We start from the raw sequence: 26,742 nt of genomic DNA, 5'->3' as shown, positions 1-26,742 counted from the left end.
AATTGAAGGCCCCAGGGAAAAAGAACAACTCGCTAGCGCACACACACACATCCACACACGCACGCACATATTTGTTGTATTTTGTATTTGTACTCCTCCAAATGTGTAATACAAACAAAAACATACAATTGAATAAGATAAAATAAACGTTTTCCAATATTAATTGCTTATACATAAACATATTAAACAAAAAAGGATTTGCAGTATATATAACTTAGCAACAAAGTAAACTTATAAGTACTCAAACATAACTTATATGTCAATTGTAAATGTTATTCACTTGTATAAACAAAAAACGTGAACACATCTGGAGGTTATTTTACCGGTACAATGCCTGCTCCTTCCTCACATCACCACCCCACACACACTCAATCATACACATGATACTCACTCAGTGGATGTCTGCTAACATTCTCAATTTAAGAAAAATATACTAAATACCTAAGTTAACCAGACTGCCAAATAGAGTTACTCATTAACAAGTTCACGGTGGAGAGGAAAACAAAACTTAGTTAACACTAAGCTGCTCCCACTTAAAAACATGTAATTCGAGCTTTCCCATTCCAATGGCTATTTTCTTTTCCTCATCCCTATAATAAATAATGTTTTCTAAAGTTGGTATAATTACCCCACCCCCTCCCCGATCTTGACATAAATATAACATACTTCACCATGAAAATTATAGTATTACAGATTTGTATTCTATATGAACTACCTGCCAACCCCAAAAATATATCTCGCCATTCTAAATCTTTAATTTCATCTAACTCAAAAACTTGTGCTTAAGCCTGCCATAGCCTTTGAATGCTCCCGCAGGATAAAAATAAATGTTTCTATCTTTCTATTTCCTGTTTATAAAACAAACATAAATTATCACCGACAAAACCAAAACTATGAAGATGATCATCAGTTTATACGGCTCTATGCAATAATCTAAATTCAAACTCTCGTTGTTTTCTAATGAGTATAGTAATTCTTTGTCTAACAAATATTTGTTTTAATGATCTACAAAATCATAATTATTTGGCAAATCCCTTACCTGCCAATCATCATTTGCTTTAGTACTTTTATAAAATAACCAAAAGTTGTTCTTAAACCCACATCCAAAAATTGTATTTTTAACCTAAAATATGAAAATAAATATTATAGCTTGTACCATCAAAATCGAGGAATTGTATTGACCGTGAATCATCCTTTCATAACCTGGGTATCGCATCATAAATATCAATAATCATAAGCAAATTATCACCTTTCATACCGAGGTTCATAATATATTGAAAAGACTTGACATGAGCTTTCTCAATAAAGTGATTCAATTGAACAATCCCTTTTTTAAACAAGTATCTATCAAATATAGTTCTTTTATTTATACATATATTCCGATTATTAAAAATAATTGGATTCATATATGACCATCCAAATATTTTAGATCATTTGTCTCGTGCCATGCTTGCAACATTTCCATAAATATAGATATCTAAAAACGAACTTAATCTTTGTTTTATATCATAATCACATTTTTTTTTAAATCTACCACCCACAAACTTTTTCCATCCCAAATTTTTCTCTCCACATAAAAGACGTTTTATACACATTATGTGCTGTATTTTAGCAGACATTTCAAAATGAATAATTCTTAATCCTCCAAACTCATAATCCTGATACATTATTGCCCGTTTAATTCGATCTATCCCCCTCCATATAAATTCAAATGAAATTTTTGCAACTTCTTTGTGTACCCAATTAGGGACAATAACGAGAAATGAGATAAAGCGTATACAACACATACAAATACAAACTCAAGTAAGTACACACATACACACACGCACACGCACACACCAAATACCAAGGGACAATAATTTCACGAAGAGCTGTGCACTGACTTCGTAGCCCTAACAGACCAGTTATAATCGAGATAACTATCATAACTACAATACTACTTGTATTTGCCTGGAAGATAGTAAGAATACCTTACTCTTACGTCACAAATTAGTATCAGGTTGCTCTTCTAGTACAAATATGTTTGATCACGTTATGTGTTCTTGATGAATCCATGAACAAGAATTTTGTGTGAGGGATATTTCCTTTGTTTTCCCTCTCTCCATAGTTTATATTATTCAAATTTTCTTGAGTGATAACGTGTTGATTTCAAAAGGTTGGACACATTTTCAGCGGTCTACTAACCAGTGTGGTTTGTCAGATTACAGCCGACTGTAGCTGGACCGATCCAGAAGCCTATATCTTGACTATTTGTAAGGTTCAATCCAAGATAGATGCCGAGACCAGTGGATATGATAGAAGGTGTCAGAATACCTGAAAACATCTTATTTATATCTTTGACGTAAATAATGACAGCCTTCCAGTACTTCTTGTACTTGTGTTCCCTGCAATGTGTGATGTCTTCCTTTAAGTACCTCCAGATATGATCCATGTTGAGGCCACCTAGGGCAAAGTAAGGCACAGCGATGAAGGTGATCTTCTGTGTGGTGACCAGGGCATTGAGAAAGTAAATGGTTCGGAGAACGTCAGGGGGGAGATCCTTCTGGCTGAACACCAAGTAATTCCATGTGATGTGAGAAGTCAGTCCCCATGTTGAAACCACAATGGTGAACGCCATCCACGCCCTGATTTGCCGCCGGAGTATCTTATACTGTATGCTGAAGTGACGGATCCGACTGAGCACTGCGTCGACATTCTGGTACGGCGCCTGCTCTATGGCGTAGCGAAATATCTGGTGTGCTTCGATTTCGAATGATCTGCGCTCCAGGTATATGATATAACAAAAGCATCCGTAGATGACCGACCCAAGAAGTGAATTCCAGTGACCTACTTCACCATGGATGCTTTCGCTCTTACAGACTCGAAAGAAGTAGTCGTACAAGATTCGAAAGCATCCCGTCATCGTGGGCAACGCTAGGATGCACAAGAAAGGAAACCATGACAGAATCTTCGCTTCGGAGCGCCCTCTACGTATGACGTTGATGCGACGTGCAATGAAAGCTCTAGACATAGTCGAAACTCTCCGTTGGATCCGACTGCAGGTCATGATGTTTTTCATACGCGTATAGAGACACCAGAAAGGTACGACCATGAGCTGGACGATGAAGGTGGTATACGTGACGAAATGGAGAGCGTACTCCTTGACGCCCCAGTAAGATCGCACATACGCCTCCAGGTCGAAAATCATCATGCCACAAGAAAGGAAGAGGTATACGATCCCGAGCACGTCTAAACAACAGCATCCTAAAGAAGAAAAATAGTTTAAAAACAAAAATGAGATCGTTATATGAAATATGCTATATGACACCCATATGCTATATGACATCCATGTCAGGATTTGCAGAAAAGGGTAATACCAACATGAAGACATTTAGCCCCCTAGAAAATACATATTTATTTAGCATACAATAAAAGTTTCATACTTAATATCACTAAGCTTTTAATATCATTTATTTTGGTTATACGATAAGCAAAACGTTTCTGCTTTTGGCATTTTACAATTACGCAACGTACACAATGGCAGAAGTAGAATGATCTATATTTGCCTTTTGAACATCTATACGTTGACTAATGTTATATTAATTATACATACTAAACTAAACCATTTTTGTACTGACCTGTTAGTCGCTTGCGAATTGAATTATGGTCTTTTCTGATGTCCATATTCCCATCGTATGTGATCATTAGCGACGTTTCGTCATCCATCGATGACCATCGATCTCCTACGCATTTCTCTTCATCAGTTTCCGATTTGTTCACGGTGCCGTAGGTTTTTTCTTTATAAGGCTTCGTCAGACTTTTCGCGTCATTCTTCTCCCTTTTAGAAAACCAGTGACCCAGGAAAAACAGAGCCAACCTAGAAGGTAGGGGCAAGACATCATCCTCAGCCGAAGGGAGTGTTAGTGATGGATATTCCAAAATATGGGAAGTCATTCCGTTTGCGGTCGTAAACTCACTGTCTAAAGATCGAATGTTGTCTGCGGTATTCATGATTGTCATCCATACGAATGCTTGATTACACCACAATGACTTTCTATATATCCTGATCAGATTGGATTACTCTCTGCTGTTCAGAGTGTCAAACCAATATGACGTATGGGGAGGCGGGGCTTAGCAACCACACTACCAATCATTGGCCTAGCTTGTTGATACTATGCGTTCCTCAACTACACTCCTCAAATGAAATAGTGGTTGGATATAATTATTCCAGCTTCATGCGCCACAGCATATGTTCCTGAAGAGGCATGTGGTTGTACTTAATTTCGGGGGCCATTTCTGTTTAATGTAATTGGACATTCGTATTCAATCATTTTTGTTAACTGTAATTATATACTATACCCTAGAATTTCATTGTCTTTTGTTAACAAATATATCGAGAATGACGCTACACGTTTGGATTTTATGCAACAAAATTGAATTCAAATTCTAATTAGAATACATAAATACATACTTATATTTTCTTTTTCTTTTCATTGCTGAAAAATAAATTGTAAAAAGTATTACGAGATATGTAATTTATTTTCATCTCTGTATTATATTTGAGAAGAGGCATGTGGTTGTTCGTTAATCTTTGCTGTTTCTGTTTATTGTAATTTTGTTTTGACATTTGCACTAAAATGTCTTTGTTCCACTGTGATTTATATTTGTGTTATCCTTTGATACTGAAAATAATATCAAAAATTTAGAATGAACCTATTTTGCCGTTGATTATTATAGTCAAAAGATTTTGAATTTGAATTTGAATGTTTATGATCATTTCCACTTCTATAGAAGAGTGCATATATTTTGTGATAATATACAAAGTTTATCTACAGAGTATTTTGGTTAAAATGTTTAAAAGTCCTGTAGGATAAAAACACGAAACAAAACACTTTCTATCATCAATGATTTAGAAGTTATGATTCGAAATTTCGTATCACTGATACGAATCAGAATCGTTATATACTTTTAAATTCGAAGTATTTTACATTTAAGTTTTATGATATTTTTTATGTTACGAATTTTAACAAGACAAACGATCTTGTCAGATTTTCGTTAAATTGACAAAAAAGACCTTTTTTCCAAAATCTTCATTTCCATATAGGCCAGATCGGAAAAGTAACTTATGAACTTATATAATTTTTTTTAAATTTTTTAAATTTTTTTTTTTTATGAACTTATATAATTGATTGGTCAGTTTTGACAATTATAGATCTGTTCGACTGCTTGCCAGGGCCCGTATTCAATAAACTTCTTAAGCATGAAATCTAAGTACTTTTTCTTAAATTTTGGCTAAGAAAAAATCTTAGCCAAAAGTGGTATTCTATAACAGCATTGGGGACCAGGCGCGGATCCAGGATTTCTTTGGGGGGGGGGGCCCACTTTTTTTATTGGTTCCAAAAAAAATCGCAACGACTTCAGCCAGCCGCTGAATAAGCGTGGGGGGGGGGGGGGGGGGGGGGTTAAGAGGACATATTTTTGTGTTTTTTGGTCTCGATATTTGAAATTCGACATTTTGTTCCGTTGGGGGGGGGGGGGGGTGAGGTCACCTTTTTTAGGTCAGCCATTGGCATAACTTTTTTCTAATAAAAAAAACAAAAAAACATCACAAAGGGGGGGGGGGGTTTTGCTCCAAGATATACGCATAAAAAAAAACCGAATGGGGGGTTCAACCCCCAACCCCTCCCCCCCCCCCCCCCTCCTGCGTACGCGCCTGCTCGTCTGAATGCAGTTTTCCCCCTCCCGCGCGAAGCGCGGAAGCTTTTACGTTTCATTAAATCATTAGAGAAAGAAGACGATTCGTTGTACCGTTTTTTACTCTTAATCCTCGTCTGATTTCAGTTTTTAGGCATTTGATTACGGTCAGATGAACATATTTTTATACTTTATTTGTGACACTAGCAGAACACTGATTGGCGTGAGGTCCAGTGGGCGTAGCCCCCAGAAGATCAAGGGTTTTAGGCACTAAATTGCGGTCAGATGAGTATCAAGGGGCCTGCCCAAGGGCCCTTGGTTTGGTACCGGGGGCAGAGCCCCCTGAAGCTCAGGGGTTTTAGGCGTTTAATAACGGTCAGATGAGCAATTTTTGATACCTTAATTTGTTGTGACACTGGTAGTTAACTATTCTTTCTTTCTCTTTCTCTTTAAAATGCTTTTCCAAAAAAAATGAGGGGGGGGGGGGGGGGCTGGAGGCTACCGATCCCCTTCGTTCCGCGGGCCCTGACATGTAGGCATATCTCAAGAAGCATATTTCTTGCCTGGCTGTTAATTTACAGACGCATAAAAAAGTATAATTTACTAAAGAATGAGGAAAAATCTCGGAAATTATGTCATTCCAGCATTATGTGTACACCACCGTTATGGAATTAGAAATTAACCACGTTAAAATTTTATTTCCCCCGAGCCCCCTCCCTGATCAATATGCCAGTGCCCCGCCCCCCCCCCCATCTACACTTTGATGGCGGAAAAATCGCAACTGAACTGATCTCCCTACCTTTCTTATTTCTCTTTTTTCTTTCCCTTTCTCTCCTCTTTCCCTTTCCCTTCCCTTCCTTCTCTCTTTAAGGTTTGATGGGGGGGGGGGGGGGGGGAGGCAAGGTCATTTCGGCCCCCATCCCGATCCACAAATTGTTGGCGAAAAAATTGCAACTGATACCCCCTTCTTTCTATTTTCTTCCTTCTCTTTTATTTTTTTGATTGGGGGAGGGAGGAGGCGAGGCTTCCCCCCCCCCCCCCCGATCACTTCTTCCCCCCTTTTCTTTTCTTCTTCCTCTTCTTTCTTTCCCTTTCTCTCCTCTTTCCCTTTTTTTCCTTCTCTCTCTCTTTCTTTTTTCCTTCTTTTTCCTCCTCTTTTTTTTCCCTCCTTTTTTTTCCCTTTTTTTTCCCAGGGGGGGGGGGGGGGCCCGGGCCCCCCTGGATCCGCCACTGCTGGGGACTAAGAAATTTGCCTTAAGATTAAGAAGAATTCTTAGATTTTATCTAAGAAAAAGGGCTTAAATAGCATGTCGTATTCTAATACAATCAAGATATCTAAGATAAGTAAGAAATCTACCCTATATTTAAGCATATACTACGAGGATGCTTAAATAGGGCTTTGGCACCGGCAGCTCAGTGCTGCTGCAAGCAACCGCTTCGGGTTTCGATCAAACGCAGCGCGAGCGCGCAGGTTATCAGTTGACCTATATATCAACGTAAGCTTCACGTATATTTCGATGATATAACAGCGTCGACGGCACGGCGCAGCGCGCAGGAGCGCCATAGGCACTGTACTTGTTTACGTTTGTTTGTACAATTAACGTAAACTAAAGCTATGGTCACAAATCTGAGCAGCGACCGACCGATCAGTAGCCTGCTCGGTCGCTGCTGGAATTTAGGCATCGCCCAGCAATTAGGTCGGTGCCGGCCGGCGACCGCCCAGGCACCGAGCGTATTTTGGGCGGCGAGTGAAAAGTGAGCAGGCGCCGCCCAAATTTTAACTCCGCGCTAAAACTTCAGCGGCGACCGAGCGATGCCCTAAAAACGAGCGATGCCTGGGCGGCCGCCGCTCGGTGGCCGAGCAGCCGCCGGGCAGAATTGGTTAAAAACTCGCCGCTCGGCCGCCGAGCAGGCAACTTTTGGGTAATGTGACCATAGCATAAACGAGTACTAGCGTAGCATCTACTTAACACTAAATTATGACAAGGCTGTCGTATAAGTAACCGTCTCTTACTTTATTAGTCTTTGGCACTAAAACATGGAAACAGGGAATAATGTGCAATCGGCATAATATTAGGTAAGACAAAATTTGTTTGATAAAGGTTACATTTAGCCATTTGATTAATTTTAGGCTAGCATAGCAGTAGACGATGTGAAACAAAGGGTAGCACCAAATCCAATGCTAGCGCTGGTCGGCCGGCTAGCGACGGCGCTCCCTTCATACTCACAGACCCTGGGCTGCGACATAAGAAAGCCCGGTTGGGCTCTTCGAAGATGTTTGACAGAAAAGCCTACAGTGGATGTTAGATCTAGCCTCAAGGGGTCTGGACTAGAATGTTTTAGTGTCAGTTGGTCAAACCCGAAACAATAATGTGAGCATCGTTCCTCCCTTACGCTCTATCTCCCATACATGTTAGTGTATAATTTTTGTGCGGTGCGATTTTTATTTGAACACGCAAATTACATAGGCAAATTGAGTTGCAAAATTCGCTCGAGTCGACCACTTTAACTTTCCGACATGACGTCATCGGGCCTAAGAGTCTTATCTGTCGTCTTAGCTAAGACAAACTGCTTTACGTGTTTTGAGTACGGCTGAGGCAACTTTCTTAACCTAGACAAATTCTTAGAAATTTCTTGGATTAAAGAAAAATGTCTTAGAAGTTTATTGAATACGGGCCCAGGTGTATTAGCAATAAACATAGGTGACCTACCATTGAATTATTGAAATATTGTAGGTTATAAAATATAAGTTAAATGCAAAAGTTACCAGTAGGTCAGGTGAAATACGTAAAAAAGGGGTGGGCTTGTCTGTCATTGGCTAAGGGCCAAGCATCGGTTTTAATATAAGCTCATTGTCAGTGACGGATCCAGGGGGGGGGGGGGCACAGGGGGCACGTGCCCCCCCCCCCCCCCCCCCGGCCAAAAAAAAAAGAAAAGGAGAAAAAGGAGGGGGAAAGAAAAAGGAGAGGGAAAAGAAAAAAAGGGAAGAGAGAAAGAAGAAGAAAAGAGGAGAAAAAGGAGGGGAAAGGGAAAGATAGAGGAGAGAAAAGGCGGAAAAAGAAGAAATTAGGCGGAAAGACGGAGGAGAGAAAAGGGGGAAAAGGAGAATAATAAGAAGGGAAAAGAAAGAAAGGGGGATGATATTATAAGAAGGTTTTTTTTTTACCGGGTAAGGGGCGGGGGGGGGGGAGGGGTGGCATGCAATTTTAAGTCGAACATGACTGATACCAAAGATTTTATCTCCTTTATAACTTCTAACTTCTAACTTAGTCTTGAATTAATTTTCCGATATACCTATTCTAAGTGCTCTTTCAGTATGCAGATTGTCCCCGCCATTAATCCTGCCACAGTTGCTGGTTTCATTGTCATATTATTTTCTGTCATCCCTGCGAAGTTTCTATCCGTTTCGCAAGCACTTTTTTCCATCGCCTACATGTAATGCTTATTGCTTCCAGTTTGCAAAAGATCCCAGTGGCGGATCTGTGGGGGGATGGGGAAGGTGTTAGGGGGTTTAACCCCCCCCCCCCCCTTTGGGCTGCCAAGTGAAAATGTGATGTGAATAGAAAAACGCCATCATGTGTCCAGACCCACACAGTATCCGCATCGTCATTGGGTATAGAACCCACCTTAAACTGTTACTTAAGTGATTTAAAAAGACGTTATCATGCACTGCTTTTTATGGTCTCTATATATGCCAGGAAAACATCCCTTACGGGGGTTCAAAATAGCACCCCCCCCCCCAACAACAAAGGCCTCGCCGCTACGCGGGTCAGACCTTGCGGCTCGTGGACGATGCTACGCATCGTCATAGGGTCGAACCCCTCTCAAAATGTTACTTGATTTAAAAAGACGTATCATGAACTGCTGTTTATGGTCTCCATTGTGTTAGTAGATGCCAGGAAAATATCACTTACGGGGGTTCTATAAAGCCCCCCCCCCCCCCAAAAAAAAAAAAAAAAAAAAAAAAAAAATCGCCTCGCCGCTACGCGGCTCGGACTTCGCGGCTCGTGGACGATGCTCCGCATCGTCATTCGGTCGAACCCCCCTCAAACTGTTACTTGATTTAAAAAGACGTTATCATGCACTGCTTGTTATGGTCTCCATTGTGTTAGTAGGCCTATATAGATGCCAGGAAAACATCACTTACGGGGGTTCAAAATAGCACCCAAAAAATCGCCTCGCCGCTACTGCTTCCTACTCAGGGAGGGGGTTCTGACCCCCTCCCAGACCCACCCTCGCTTGGTCGCTCCGCTCTCTCGCCGCTGACGCATCGCTCCATCGTTTTTCATATTACACCCCATGCGATTTTGTGCCCCCCCCCCCCCCCCCCGGTAAGAAATTCCTGGATCCGCCACTGATTGTCTTCATATAATTATCTAATTAATTTTGTTTTTATGTCAGTTCTTTCACTACTGTTCTTTTGTATTGGTTTACTTTTCCTATTATTACTGAGTAATGCACTTGTATCAAAACTTACACATCTTTTATGATCATTATGAAAGGACCGTACTTCAGTGAAATGTTGCTTTAAAAAAATTGAAAATTAATCATGCTTTCAGATTTTGTTTCGTTTAAAAAATGTTCTATTTTTAAAAGCGCCATTATGTGCATAATAAAGAAGACATCAATTGCATATTTAGGGTTATCAGGGAGATTATGCAAAATGCTTAAAACTGCTAACTCCACGATCCTTCTGACAATGTTGAGGGAAAAATATTGTACACAGACACATTTTTTGGCTGGTTACTTATATATAGTTCAACCTCCTTTAGCGACCACCTGTATATTAGAAAAACCGTCTGTGTATTATTTTACTGTTTTCCTTGGAAAAAAATCAAGCTGTAACATGTACTAAATGATTCTTTACATCAATACCACTGGCCTGCAAAGGCCACTTTCCATGTCTCTGCCTCAGTCACACCTTTGCGTATTGCTGCGTATCGTGGTAAGCCGTTTTAACATTTTCCTATTTCTTGATATAAAGAAATCTAATTCTCGATATCAAGAATTACCATTGCTTTACAATATAAAATCAGTTCTCGATATTAAGAATTCATTTCTTGATATCAAGAAATAGAAATAAATGTTGGCTTTATGTACAGCTTTCACTGTAGTTATGTTTTAATATCGTATCTGACCTTGTATTTGAGTTGATCGAATCCTTGCAGGTAGACAGAATCTGAAGACAAATGGCTGCTGGCATGATAAATGGCCACAAAATAATACGAGTGTGTTAATTATAGTCAGGTCCCTAAGGACCATATTTGTCCAGTTTTGAGACAAGGACGACAAAATCACCAAACTTTCTAAAGGTCCTTATGCACAGAGCTTCATTTTTCTCCACAGACCCACTTATTTAAATCACGTCTTCACGGGTAATTATACTAATTTACGAAAAATTCATGCATTTTGGTAGTATTAAATTGGTATTCAAATGCTAACTCTTAAATGCATATACATGTTTAACTATTTGTTCTTCATTACATAAAATTATCTTTATGGTTACTTATTCTAATTTATGCAAATGAATTTAACTGTCACTGCGCCCTACATCGATCTTGACATTCTATCTCTCAAAAACACTGTTTTTATGCATCCATTCATAATTCACTTCACTATATTTACATTTTCTATCCATAATACACTAAATCAAGGGCATCCGTCATGTTTTGTTTATAAATAATGGTTAGTTTATTGCACCAATTCAGATTATATAAAAAATAATTTGTGAAGAACATCTACATCAATATAACAAAACCATAGTAATGGTACATTCTGAAATTTATTTTACATAAAACAGCGAAGGTAACATTGATAACTATATTACATATTTGTAATGTTTTGCCATTTCAACGTATTTTCAGCATTTTCCTTGTCTTGTGGCAATAACCCTTTCCACTTTTTCAAAATATATAATTTCTTACTTGAACTGTATTAACCTTACGTTATTTTCTTTGCATTCATTACGAAAAATAAATTGTTAACCATATACATAACAAAAGTGTTATTAATTTTGTTACTAGTCTCGACTCCAAACATATGTCTGTCAGTGAGAATGGAAAACTAAACATTTCTATTTCACGGAGCCAATTACTGATACCTTTCCAGAATGTTTTTACAACTAGACCCGTGTAGAACAAACTATTAACGTTTCCCATTATCTGTTTGAAAGAAATTACACATTGGTGTACTTTTTATACCAAAACGATGCAAACATTCATTTGTTGAAATCCATCGATGCAGGAATGTTTCAAGAATACCTACAATCGTTCTTTGTTTCCTTTAAACAACCATTACTTAGCTACGTCAGGCAGAGTACATTTTAATATACAGGTAATTGAATGCATGGAATTTACAAGAAGCAGCCTTGTTTGGGTGACTGAGAATACAACAGAACAGCTATAGTTAATGAGGTTCAGAATAAATAGGACTGGCACATACTCTCATCAAAAAGTGGACACAATACGTGTTGTTAGATAGAACGAGTCATAATGGTCTGTCCTACCTAGCAACCATTTGTACACGAAATTCGCATTCTGACTCTTGAAATACAATTATTCATAACAGGTGAATTATATCATTTGTGACGAGGCACTTGATAATGTTTGTAGAGATATTTCAATCAGAGCAAATAATCAACGTGATCTCTAGAGGCATGCACAAAGAGAAGAGGCCCATTGATTTGTACCCGAAATACTTTTGCAGATGTACTCATATTTAACAGTTGATATCATTTCTAAATCTCAGTGCCTAATTTATGATTGGACAATGGACAACGTACTTTACTTTGGACATACAAGATTCAAGATATAATTTACTTGGTCTTTGCAAACAAAGTATTTTTTTAAATTTGGGGAATATATCGTCTTTCGGTTTTGCTGGAAAATTTTGAAAATGACCATTTGTACATATCTACCTAATGTTAAACTTTGTGCTATTCTAACAGTGCAGCAAAATACATATTTAATGAAGCAAAAGTACATCTAAATTCTATAGACCCTATCATTTTGTACATTTAACGAAAAAGTATCGTGAATGACAGACCAGTTTAAGTTCTTTTGACACATTTTCAATTTATATTTTCTCTGGCAGTTGTCTGTGGTGACTGCTCGCTTCTTTCACAAAGAGCTATGCATTTCCTTCGAAGCATTGAGAGATCAGTTAAAATTGAAGTTAGTAATAACCACAATACTGGTGTATTTGCCAAGAAGATAGTAAAAATAGGTACTCTTACGTCACAAATGTAGAAAATCAGTATCAGGTTGCTCTTCTAGTACAGATATGTTTGATCACTTTAAGTGTTCTTGACCAATCTATGAACAAGAATATTGTATGAGGAATATGCTATTAACTGTCACATTTTCAATTTATATTTTCTCTGGCATTTGTCTGTGGTGACTGCTCGCTTCTTTCACAAAGAGCTATGCATTTCCTTCGAAGCATTGAGAGGTCAGTTAAAATTGAAGTTAGTAATAACCACAATACTGGTGTATTTGCCAAGAAGATAGTAAGAATAGGTACTCTTACGTCACAAATGTAGAAAATCAGTATCAGGTTGCTCTTCTAGTACAGATATGTTTGATCACGTTAGGGTTTTCTCGACCAATCCATGAACAAGAATTTTGTATGATGGATAAGTTTTAACTGTCCTTTATTTTCCCTCTCTCCGTATTTTATATTATTTACATTTTCTTTAGAGATAACTTGTTAATTTGATCATGTCGGTGAGAATTTAAGCGGTCTACGATCCAGTGGGGTTTGTCAGATTACAGCCGACTGTAGCTGGACCGATCCAGAAGCCTATATCTTGACTCTTTGTAAGGTTCAATCCAAGATAGATGCCGAGACCAGTGGATATGAGAGAAGATGTCAGATTCCCTGAAAACATCTTATTTATATCTTTGACGTAAATAATGACAGCCTTCCAGAACTTCTTGTACTTGTGTTCTCTGCAATGTGTGATGTCTTCCTTTAAGTACCTCCAGATATGATCCATGTTGAGGCCACCAAGGGCAAAGTACGGCACAGCGATGAAGGTGATCTTCTGTGAGGTGACCAGGGCATTGAGAAAGTAAATGGTTCGGAGAACGTCAGGGGGGATATCCTTCTGGCTGAACACCAAGTAATTCCATGTGATGTGAGAAGTCAGTCCCCATGTGGAAACCACAATGGTAAACGCCATCCAAGCCCCGATTTGCTGCCGGAGTAGTTTATACTGTATGCTGAAGTCACGGATCCGACTGAGCACTGCGTCGACATTCTGGTACGGCGCTTGCTCTATGGCATAGCGAAATATCTGATGTGCTTCGATTTCAAATGATCTGCGCTCCAGGTATATGATATAACAAAAGCATCCGTAGATGACCGACCCAAGAAGTGAATTCCAGTGACCTATCTCGCCATGGATGCTTTCGCTCTTACAGACTCGAAGGAAGTAGTCGTACAAGATTCGAAAGCATCCCGTCATCGTGGGCCATGCTAGGATGCACAAGAAAGGAAACCATGACAGAATCTTCGCTTCGGAGCGCCCTCTACGTATGACGTTGATGCGACGTGCAATGAAAGCTCTAGACATAGTCGAAACTCTCCGTTGGCTCCAACTGCAGGTCATAATGTATTTCATACGCGTGTAGAGACACCAGAAAGGTACGACCATGAGCTGGACGATGAATGTGGTATACGTGACGAAATGGAGAGCGTACTCTTTGACGCCCCAGTAAGATCGCAAATACGCCTCCAGGTCGAAAATCATCATGCCACAAGAAAGAAAGAGGTATACGATCCCGAGCACGTCTAAACAACAGCATCCTGAAGAAGAAGAATAGTTCAAAAACAAAAATGAGATCGTTACATCACATATGCTGATGTGACACCAACGAAACTCAACAAAATATTCCATGTCAGGATTGGTTGGAAAAGTTATGCTTACCAACATGAGAACAATAAGCCCTCTCTTATCATGCTTTACTTTCAATATCATTAATTTTTTTTATTCGATAAGCAATATATTTCTATTTTTAGCGTCGTATAATTACTCAACGTACATGGCATGAGTAGAAAGATCTATTTTTGCCTTTTTTAAATACATACTAAACTAAACCATTTTCTGACTAACCTGTAAGTCGCTTGCGAATTGAATTATGGTATTTCCTGAAGTTCAAACTTCCATCGTTTGTGATCAATGGCGACGTTTTGTCATCCATCGATGACCATCTATTTCCTAAGCATTTCTCTTCATCAGCTTCCGATTTGTTCATGGTGCCGTAGGTGTTTTCTTTATTGGGCGTTGCCAGAGTTTTCACTTCATCCTTATCCCTTTTAAAAAACCAGTGACCCAGGAAAAAAAGAGCCAACCTAGAAGGGAGGGGCAAGACATCATCCTCAGCCGAAGGGAGTCTTGGTGATTGATCTTTCAAAAGATGGGAAGTCATTCCGTTTGCGGTCGTAAAATCACTTTCTAAAGCTCTTCTGTTGTCTGCAGTATTCATGATTGCCAACCACACAAATGCTTGATTACACCAATGTGAGTTCCGATACATATCCTGATCAGATTGGATTACTCCCTGCTGTACTCAGTGTCAAACTATGCTGACGTATTGGGAGGCGGGGCTTAGCAACCACACTACCAATCATTGGCCTAGCTTGTCGATAGTGAACTACGCTCTCAACTACACTTGTATCGAAGGTTACACTTCTTATAATCATTATGAAAGGACAGTGCTTCAGTGAAGTGTTACTAAAATATCATTGAAATTTGATCATGCTTTGAAATTATTTTCGTTTTTCAGAAGTGTTCTACCTCTTCTTAAATGCTCAAGTAGGCGCATAACAAGACATCATCAATTGCAGCTTCAGGGTTTTTTCGGGGAGGAGGTTGTGCGAAAAGCTCGAAAACGGCTAAATACACGATAATTCGAACATTGTTCAGAGAAAAATACTGTACATAACGGGTAAATTATTACCAATGGGTTAATACATAGTTTGGTTTGGTGCTTATACAGTGCAACCTCCAAAGTTTTAGTTTTCTCCACAGAGCCCATCTATTTAAATCATATCTTCATCGTTATAGTTATCTAAAATTCTGAAATTTAAGGCATTTATGTGGTATTAGATTAGCATTCATATTCTAACTCTAAAAATGCATATATTTGTTGTCATAGTTACTTATTCGAATTTATGCAATTGGTTATGATGTTCTCTGTCAGCGCGTCTTACATCTGTTTTGACTATTTGTGTCTCAAAAATACTATTTTCATGTATCCATTCATATATTCTATATCTACATTTTCTATCCGTAATACACTATAGCAAGGCCTGGGCAACGGGCAACACGGCCATTTCGTAAATGTAATAGTGGTTGAAATAATTATTCCAGCTAATGTGTAACAGCATATATTCCTGAAGAGGCATGTGGTCATACTTAATTTTAGGGGCCATTTCTGTTTAATGTAATTGGACATTCGTATTCAATTAGTTTTGTTAACTGTACTTATATATTATACCCTATAGATTTTCCTTGTCTTTCATTAACAAAATATCAAGAATGACGCTACACGTTTCGATTTTAAGCTACAAAATTGAATTCGAATTTATATATACATACTTATATTTATACAATCATATTGTTATTTTTTCTTCTTCCTCGCTGAAAACAAAATTGTAAAAAGTATTACGAGAAGTTTAATTTATTTTCATCTCTATATCTATATTTGAGAAGAGGCATGTGATAGTACGTTAATTTTTTATATTTCTGTTCATTGTAATTTTGATTTTACATTGGCACTCAATTATCTTTGTTACACTGTATTACACTGTAATTTTGATTTTTGTTATCATTTGTTAAAAATTGAGTATGATCTTATTTGTTTCGATTATAGTCAATAAAATTGAATTTGAATGTGAATTTATATGATAATTCTATTTTCTGTAGAAGGTTGTATATTTGTTTAGATAATATGAATTGTCAATATATTGAATACTGTGGTTAAAGCGTTTGGTTTCTATCAAATGCTTTTATTATCTGACCTTACCGAAACACGAAACAAAACAAAATGACACTTTTTATCATCAATATTTTTAGAGGTTCTGATTCGTTATTTCGTATCACTGATACGAATTAGAATCGTTATATACATTTTAATTGAAATATTATATTTGTTTTCTCCCAAATCTTAACAAGACAAAGGATCTTAGCAGATTTTCGTTAAGTTGACAAAAAAAAAATCGTCTTTTAGAATCTTCGTTTCCTAATAGGCCAGTTCGTAAAAGTAAATTGTGAACTTATATAATTGATTGGTTGTGACAATTATAAATCTCGTCAACTGCTTGACAGATGTATTAACAATTAAAATAGGTGACCAACCGTTTTATCATTGTAGGTTATAAAACCGTAGTTTAATGCAAAAGTTACCAATAGGTCGGGTGGTATGTGAAAAAGGTGGGCTTGTCTGTCTGGCTCAGGGCCAAGTATCGGTTTCATTAGAAGCTCATTGTCTTCATACCATTCCTTGGTTCATTTTGTTTATTTTTATATCAGTTCTTTTACTTTTGCTTTCTTTTTTATTAGTATAATCTTCCTAATAGTGCTGAGAAATGCACTTGTATCAAAACCTACGCTTCTTATGAACATTGTGAAAGGACAGTGCTTCAGTGAAGTGTTACTAAAATATAATTAAAATTTGATCATGTTTTGAGATTGTTTTCGTTTTTCAGAAGTGTTCTATCTCTTCTTAAAAGCTCAAGTAGGCGCATAACAAGACGTCATCAATTGCAGCTTTAGGGTTTTCGGGAAGGAGGTTATGCGAAAAGCTAGAAAAACGCTAAATCCACGATCATTCGGACATTGTTCAGAGCAAAATACTGTACGTAGGCAAATTTTGTTTCTAATGGATATTATATTTTGGTCGGGTGCTTTTACAGAGCAACCTCCTTTAGCGCATGATTACATGAAAGAAACTTTATTGATTGATTGATTGATTTTGTTCCATTTCATACATCAATTGTTTGCACAATAACAACATAGTTGACAAAGTAAGTTCAAAATTATGAAATGAAACGGGAACCTACTGGAAAGCATAGCTTGTTTTTGTAGGTTCCCAAGAATAAATATAATATGAACATTATTGTCATGTATCATTTTAAAGTGTCTTAATAATCACAGTCAAATAGATATCATGTAATAACCTTTTCATAAACCTTTTTAAAGTATGTAAATAATCGAAATATACAAAAAAAAAAAACAGAATTACAAAACGGGGAACAAGGACAAGAAACTGACATAATAATATAAGACAAGACATGTCAAAACAATTTATAACATGACAAGATAAACAAGAAATGACAAGACAAAACATTAACACTACTTGCCTGCAAATGCCACTTTCCATGTCTCTCTTAAATTGGGCTTTCTATACAGCTTTTACTGTAGTTATGTTTTAATATCATATCTAACCTTGTATTTTAGTCGATCGAATCCTTGCGGGTAGTCAGAATTGTTACGACAAATGGCTGCTGGATTTATGAATGGCCACAAAAATAATACGAGTGTGTAATTTAAAGTCAGGTCCCTTAGGTCCATATTTGTTTAGTTTTGAGACTGCGACGACAAAATCACTAAAAATGTTAAGGTACGTATCAGGCCCAGAGTTCTTGTTTTCTCTACAGAGCCCGCTTATTTAAATCACATATTCATCGTTAGTTATCCTAAATTATGAAAATTTTATGCATTTTTGTGGTATTAAATTGGCATTCATATTCTAACTCTTAAAATGCATGTATTTCTTACCATGGTTACTTATTCTCATTTATGCAAATAGTTATGATGTCGTCTGTCAGTGCGTCTTACATCTGTCTTGACATTCTGTGTCTCAGAAATACTCTTTTTTATACATTCATATATTCTATATCTACATTTTCTATCCATAGTACAGTAAATCAAGGACATTCGTCATGGTTAATGAATCGGAAGAAAAGACTTACGGGTTATAGGAATTTCACGTTGCTTTTTTTTCTTCAGGAAACTTCGGGAGGTGCAGCAAGGGAAGCCAATTTGATTCTTTCATACTTTGTATCCTATGTGCCATTCTATTGTACCTTCTATTGTACCTTCTATTGTATATTTGAAATGGCAATTGTTCTTAATCGCATTCAGACAAAATATTTAATCTTATCTTCTTGATAATGAGTAGTTGTATTCGACCTAATTGCCTTTTATTTGATTTATGTAGTTAGTTATGTTGCGTTTTGTGTCATAATGCTATGTTATATGATCTGTTTGTTTGATTATTGCTTTGTTGTGTATTTCTCTTGCAGTGTGGTAAAATAGGAAATAAGGCTATAGACAGGTCAATGGCCTTTGTTGATCTCTCGCATCCACTACCCTTCGTCCTTCTTTCATAGTGCCACGTACATAAATGTTGTTATTAGGTGATACGTACGAAGTATACGTATCACCTATTGATTTCGTCAAGATTTGTCTTTACTTCTTTTTATTATTCTGCCATGAATTTGTTCGCAGGATATCTCAAGACTGAATAAAGCCATTATCATTAAACTTGCCGTGATGATAGATCTTAGTCTAACTTAGAACTGCGTGACTTTTCAGACACCCAAGGTCACCATGACGTCATCTAGGCGCCATTTTGTGAAAATCGACTCAGGACCATGTCTTCATAACAGAAAACCATTTCTCATTCATATTTATCACGATCAAGGTCAATATTTGTCCCGTCAATTTCAGGTTCATAAATGCGCGCAAAAATGCGCGTACGCTTTTTTGCGAGCGTTAACGCGCGCGTAAAATTTCAAATTGCTCAAAATCTTCTCATTTTTTTTTTTGCGTACGTTTCAGGCCATTATAAGCATTTCATAAAAAATCGCGCAAAACACGCATTTTTGCACGTTTTCGTTCGTCACGGCCGAACGAAAAATAATTCCTCAGCAGAAACTTGGGACAGAAAATTTCTCATATCTTTCCGAACAATTTGATACCATGTTAAGCTCTTTATCACTATTTATAACGGAATTAGCGTCTGTTGAAGATAACCGTCCGTACGCGCGATTTTTGCAATACTTAGCATATATTGGCGAAAACATGCCTATAAATAGTCCTTTGTCGCTCTATGGGATGGCTAGAGACTCCACATTCGTTTTTATCATATTTGGATAGAGTATCGGCGTGTTTCTATATAAAGCCATTATCCGGTTAATGGCCGATAAGGGATAATTTTTTCTTATAGAAACACACTTTCTCCGGCATTATCCGGATAATGCCGGGGAGAGCTTTTACGCTTTCACCGGCAAAATTATCCTTCTTTTAGAAGGATAATGCAGGGGAAGCTAACCGGATAATGTAGGTAGAAACACACCCCGTTCCGATTGAGTGCACATACCGGGGAGAAACCGGAAATAGGAGTGATCACGTGATCGGAATATTTTACCCCGACGCTCGCGACAATACAATCCCGGGTTGAACCAGCAGTCCCACAATACTTTGCGGTGACCTAATTAGCCAGAGTTCGATATACTTTTTCACGGCCGTTTTTTTTTTGCTAGATCGGAAAGCGCGTAGATAGAAAGTGCCCTTACCTGGCATTATACGCTTATTTCTTCAGCCGGATACATACAGTATAACTTATACCCTTTTCACATCTATTTTTCTTAACCCCGGACTATCCTTAACCCCATACTATCCTTAACCCCATACTATTTTTTTTGCTGTTCACATCTATTTTCTTAACCCCGGACTATGTGCTTAGCCGGGGTTAAGAAATTTCACGCGATTCACACTACGTTCGCCTTAGCCCCGGACTATTCGATAGCTCATGAATATTAATGCTTTTGCTACCGCGCATGCGTAACGTGAACTGCATGCATGCGTAACGTGAACTGCATGCATAGCGCGCGATAAATGCAAATTCACGACCACACGACCACGCTGTCTGTGATTGGCTGTTGCTTAGCCCCGCTTCTCCTTAGCCCGGTTCGGATTCACACTACGCAGCTTAGCACCACAATTGCCCGGCTAACCCCGCAATTGCCCGGCTAACCCTGCTATTTTGCAGGGCCAGATAGTCCCGTACTATTTGTGGGGTTAGCCCACTTTGGCAAAACGTAATGTGAACAGAAAGCCGGCTAAAATTACCCCGGGTAATAATGGTGGGGCTAAGGAAGGAATTGGTGGGGCTAAGAGCCCCCTTAGCCCCACCTATTTCCCGGGGTTAAGCAATATTTGGTAGATGTGAAAAGGGTATAATAGAAACACGCTGTATGAGTAGGAGATATGATTTCATGTCTCATTTGGCCATTAAGTACATCGTGACGTTATTATAATAGCCTTGGAAATCAAAATACGAATACGCACATTATGACGTCAGCATATTTATGGGAAATCTAATGAATGTCTGTAAATATTGATCGCTCTTCTTCTAAATTTGATATGTTGTGGCTGAGACAATTTTCCACAAGATCATTACAATTTTTATTCATTTTGATGACATCATTATGGTGCAAATTACGATTAAAGGCGACATATGTCAGATTTTTGCTAAATATGCGTGTTATGCCTATGGAAGGTGATTGATACTACATTCCAGTCTAGACTTGTTCATTATGTTGCGTATTTAGTGCGTCAAAATATCAGTTCAATGATTGGTAGGCTCTGCAATCAGGCGAAAATTTGAGCTTGTTTAGTAAATTAATAGTTTAATCATATAACAATTCTCTATCGAATACCTGAAGGGGGCGCTATCCCACTTTTAATCATGGTCATCGTCATTTAAAACCAAAAAAATCATCATCATCAATATCGTCATTATCGTATTTATGAATATCATCATTAGATCATCATCGGCACACTTTCATGATACAAAAATAGCTTACGTATCACCTAATTCGTCAAAGTGACGAATTAAAGTCTAGTATTTATATTGATTTGTTTGAATATCTTCTGATGATATGTTTTTAAAGAGATGTGAAATAACATTGAATTGAAATGAGTTGAATATTTATATGGATTTTACAGATTGAGTTGGTAATAGGGCTTAACCGGATCTAGTCGAGCGATAGTGTTAGAGAGGACAGGATGATTGATAACATACAAAATATATCAAAATGGACTAGCAGCGGACATGAATCGTGTCCCGAACTGGGGTCAACGTCTACTCTGCTACCCGAGTTTGTTTCTTTCTAAATGTTTTAAATTTATATAACCTTGTAATCAGTAATTGTTAATACATGCTTTTTTCCTTGTTAACGTTATTAAGTTACACAACCTTGCCATTTCCTTGTAATAATTTGTGTACATTACCATGTTTTTGTTGTTGTGAATGAACTTCTTGATCTCGGTTGGCGGACTCTGGGACCTGCTTGTTTTGGGGGCTCTGCGCGCGTGAGACTGTATCGTATACATGATCGTATCCTACCATCTTTCATGTTTTGAATTACGCAGATCCTTGAAACATGTTGGTCTCTTTGCCAATCCGCTGGGATTGAGATGTCCACCCTCCACAGGGACCCCACTCACAAGCATTGCTTTTTGGGGTCTCAATTTGGATCATGTTTGTTCGTCATGATTACTATGCCATGTGTTTTTTAATAAACTGAACTGAACTGAACTGAACTGAACCAGTGACGTTATAGTCTTCTTTTTTTCACCCTACGTTATCATCAGCAGTCAATAAACCGACGGCTGTAACATGATGTTTCTTCGAATAGTAGTAGTTCTGTCATCTTCGGGATATAAAAACAATTGTACCTCATTATGATAACAGTGAATGAAGCAAACGAGAGAAAATAGAAGAGTTGTTCAAAAAGCATAATTCGAGCGACAAAATAATGGGAACTTGAACTTTATGACATGTAAACAACAGCACAGCAGTAACTCGCAATATAGCACTGTATTTCCATCAGGCATCAGTGAACTATTATAATAAAGTATTGTATGTGTATATTCCTCATATATCTGGCATAGATGACTTTGTCGTTCATACGATTTTGGTTGCAGTGAATTCTCGTACGTTTTCACGTGAATATGAGCCTTTTGAAATATATTATATAGCTGTATCCATATTTGATCCAGAGTGAACATCGGCTGCATGTATCATTGAAACTATGGCTATGATCTTGACTGTCTTGGGGTATGTTGCCCTTCTAATCTGCGTTATATTAGGACTGACCATTGCTGTATTATCTGCAGCCATTCTCCGTACTGAATACGTGCTCAAGGATGTACCCACTCCAAAAAATAAGAGGTACGTATATGTTTACATAATTATACTGTTTATATCTATCGTATTTTGCTGCCATGGCTGTCAATTAGCGTTATCGGTATATGGTACGTGCAAAAAGAAATATATACATACGATGTATCGTGTAAACATGTACGATATATGGTGATATATTTTCAGTTTGGGACATTAAGATAGTTTTATACAGTAACCATAATAATAATGACTACATAGAGATTGGGTCCAACCTGATTATATTATCTCGTTCTTTTCTACAGCCATGCATGTTATCCTTCTTTTTTTTCAATGACAATATAATAATAAAAATAATGCTAATAAAAATATCAAAAATAATTTGATTTCTTTTTCAGGAGAGTATACAGGGTACTGTTCCTTAGTTTATCACAAAAATTAAGAAGAATTGTAGATGTCACCAGAATAATGCTAATTCGTTAGGACATATTCAGGTTAATAATTTATTCATTGCATATTTTGGTTTGTATTTTAGAGATATGGACGCAGGCTTTAAAGATATAGATATGGGATTAAACACACACCCACACACACACCCACACACGCACACACGCATTTATATATATGTATATATATATATATATATATATACATTTTCGTGTATGTGGGCGTGCGTGTGTGGGTGTTGCGCGCGTATGTATGTGCGTGTGTTTGTGAAATTTTGGCTACATTCATTGTTATATACCTCATACATAGATTGTCATTCACTGATTGGTCAAAACTATATCACATGACAAGGAGCATTTCGATCTATCATTGCGTCAGAGGGTTTGATAGGCCTACTATCAAACCCTGTGATAGAACTCCTAACCCCTCCGCGACTTTTGCACACAGAGCGTACAAGATTTCAAATGCGCGCTCAATCCATGCAATTAAGGCTGGGCCGCACTGAGTAGCTGTATTGCCTTACTTGGATATCTTTTAGCCTTATTTGAAACTGTTTTGAGCTTCAAAAGACTGTAAATATATTACTGTGAGGAGCATAGAGACTCTTGTTATTGGATTTCTTTTCTAGACCTATTCATAAATCAATGAAAAGGATGAGGTATATAAAACAAATATGGACTGCTCTGTAATCGGATGATGGAGGAAATTATCACTCCCTCGGTTGTGTTCATGCCGGCCCTTCTATAACCTCTCGCCTTCGCCTGGGGGATGATAGAAGGGCCGGTATGAACACCACCTTGGGAGTGATAATTCCCACCATCATCCTCATGAGCAGTCAATATTTGTATAATATCCCATCTTTATTACCCATCTTTGATACCCATCTGCGTTCCAAAATTTACATTCAGTTGTAATTTTCCCAGCTGTATTTTCTAACATACAGTCATGAGACGATGTCAAGTTCAAAATCCGCTTGTTAACTATTCATTTGCCAGGAACAACATAGAAAGAAAAAAAAAAGATAGGTAGTTGCAGCAGTTGTAGTTGTAGTTGTCCCCTGTTTGTGGCTTAAACTTTTTTGTGTCTTTCTCATCCTATTTATCATTATAGTTTCTTTTTAGGAGATATAAAGACATTTGGTGTATGGAGTGAGAAGATTGGAATGTCCGTGGCAAACATCCTGTATTTGATGTAAGTGCAAGGAAACTGTTTCATTATAGTGCGTGTATCTAAGACTGTATAGGCTACATTTATTTTTAGGAGGAAGAAAAGGTCTCACGTAATGCACAACATTATTATGGTTATTGTCGCGGAAATCTACGAAACATGTACAAGAAGACCCACAAAAAAAGAACACAGAGATTTGTCAGGACTATGATGATAATATCCCTTTTCATCTCTTCTTCTTCTATCTCTCTTTCCTCACATTCTCTCTTTCTTTGTTCTTTTCTCATGCTATCCCATTCTACTCTTCCCCTATGCCTAACGATTAAAATTACACTTGTTATGACACATATCTATGTCTGTTATTTTCATTTAATATGTTAACTATTACTTAATTTTGTTTTTCTTTATGCTTGTTATTTAATTTTGTATTATATGCACGTATGTCATTTTTAATTAGTTTTTCCTATGTATTTATGATCTGTTTTATGCTTTTTACACGGACTTGCTGAAAAGCAGTCTTTTTAGGCTGATGTGAGTTTTACCGTGAATAAATAAATTCAATTCAATTCAATTCAATTAAAAAAATAAATTCAATTCAATATCTATAAATAATGACTATTATTAACACTCTCTCCACTTTATTACCATCGTAATGTTCCGTTTATTACTTGTCTCCATGACTACCGTAATGTTTAATCGAACAGAAAATCAATTGTGTGCAGAATAAAATAAAATTAAATTCGTATCGGAATTTTTGTTTTAGTTGTTGGATTACGTGAATTTGTAAATGGCGTCGGAAAAAAAAAATTCCTTCATGAAATACAAATGATCTGATATAGAAGCTGCATGCCTCAAACCAGCTTTCGATAGTTGCTCTTTCGTTTGTGAGATTTTTTTTTTTTTTTGGAATTATTTCAACCCCCTTCTTTTTTCAGGAACTATGCTATGAAATATACAACACTTGATTAAACTGAATAGAAGAATAAAGAAATCAAATACTTCATTACAATAATTTCTCAGGACAAAGGACCTTGGACCGGTGTATTATGTGAGGGTCTTCTGGAAAGCACATTTCTTCGCATCAGCACCTGAAATTGTCAAGGTGAATTTCCATTTGACGTCTAATGCTATTTTTTCTAACATAATACGTACGTATTGTGGCTATTTAGTGGTGAAGCCGGAAGGGGATGCGCCCCAATCGAATGACGAAAAAGAAGAAAAAGGAGAGAAGAGAGAGAAACACAGAAAAGGAAAGGGTTAAAACGACGTCAAGAGAAAATATTAAATGACCCCTCAAACAACGCTCCCCTCCCCACCACATATGGCCTTGTACTTGCGTTTCATACACTTGATTCTCCTGTGAAACCCCCTCCCAGCCCTTATGACGCTATAATGGCTAATTTAACGATACGCCACTGATAGTTGTACTATGATCATGTCACGATATCAGTTACGATAACAGTGCAGGAAATCATTATCTGGGCAGTTTATCTTTATGCTCGTAGTTTGCCTATTACAAGTACCTACGTGAATTGATACATGGACGATTGATCATGATCAGTCGTTCTTTTAATACATTAGGGACTTTTAGATTTGCACAACGACAACGTGGATTGCTACGATCGACGTCCTTTTAATGTACTGCCTTGAAAGGACGTCACACGTATCAGTCCACGCAAATCTAAAACTCCCTATTGTCTTTTGAAACCAAGCGGTCCCTGTATGCAACCTTTTAAAATATCAGAACTTAGTAGTCAGTGGGACAATATAATTTTTGGAAGTTAGGAAACTGATTAAAAAACTCATCTCGTCATAATTTTGACAATTTTCTGTAAAGTGACACTTCCTGTTAACGAACGCTTACAGAACAAATACACACTCCTACGTATACTTAAATGGTGTTGAAAGGTCATCGACATCTCACCTCGTTCACAAAGAGCAGAATTTTGTCGCGCTTTCATCTTTATTAATACTACGTATTACAATGAAACGTTCCCTACATTTAAAAAAAATGCTATCATTTGCAGGAGCTGCTTCTAAACAGCCGCCATATCAAATCACAAGAAGAATACCATAGCTTTCAGAAGCTGTACGGCGAACGATTTATGGGCCACGGACTCGTATCTGAGGTCGATCATGAGAAGTGGTTTCACAAGAGAGCCATCATGAACCCTGCATTCAGACGAAAGTAAGAACTATTAAGGCTTGTTTAGATATAGCGCGGTATACTGCCGCAAAAAAAGCCGCAGCCGTTTAA

At 37.6% G+C, this 26,742-nt stretch overlaps 1 protein-coding gene across 1 annotated transcript; it reads right to left on the bottom strand.

Annotated features, from left to right (window-relative positions):
- Nucleotides 1–725: 725 nt before the first annotated feature.
- Nucleotides 726–3,991, bottom strand: LOC105442807. The gene is made up of 2 exons (XM_011675383.2): nt 3,618–3,991; nt 726–3,243 (listed from the first exon to the last, which is right to left on the bottom strand). Exons 1-2 carry the CDS (start codon nt 3,988–3,990, stop codon nt 2,180–2,182), a joined length of 1,437 nt encoding a protein of 478 aa, XP_011673685.2. The 5' UTR covers nt 3,991; the 3' UTR covers nt 726–2,179.
- Between the last annotated feature and the right edge of the window lie 22,751 nt (nt 3,992–26,742).

The sequence above is a fragment of the Strongylocentrotus purpuratus genome, unplaced genomic scaffold (assembly GCF_000002235.5).
Source record: "Strongylocentrotus purpuratus isolate Spur 01 unplaced genomic scaffold, Spur_5.0 spur5_scaffold_14, whole genome shotgun sequence".
NCBI lineage: Eukaryota > Metazoa > Echinodermata > Echinoidea > Camarodonta > Strongylocentrotidae > Strongylocentrotus > Strongylocentrotus purpuratus.
This window is presented reverse-complemented; position numbering and strand designations above follow the sequence as displayed.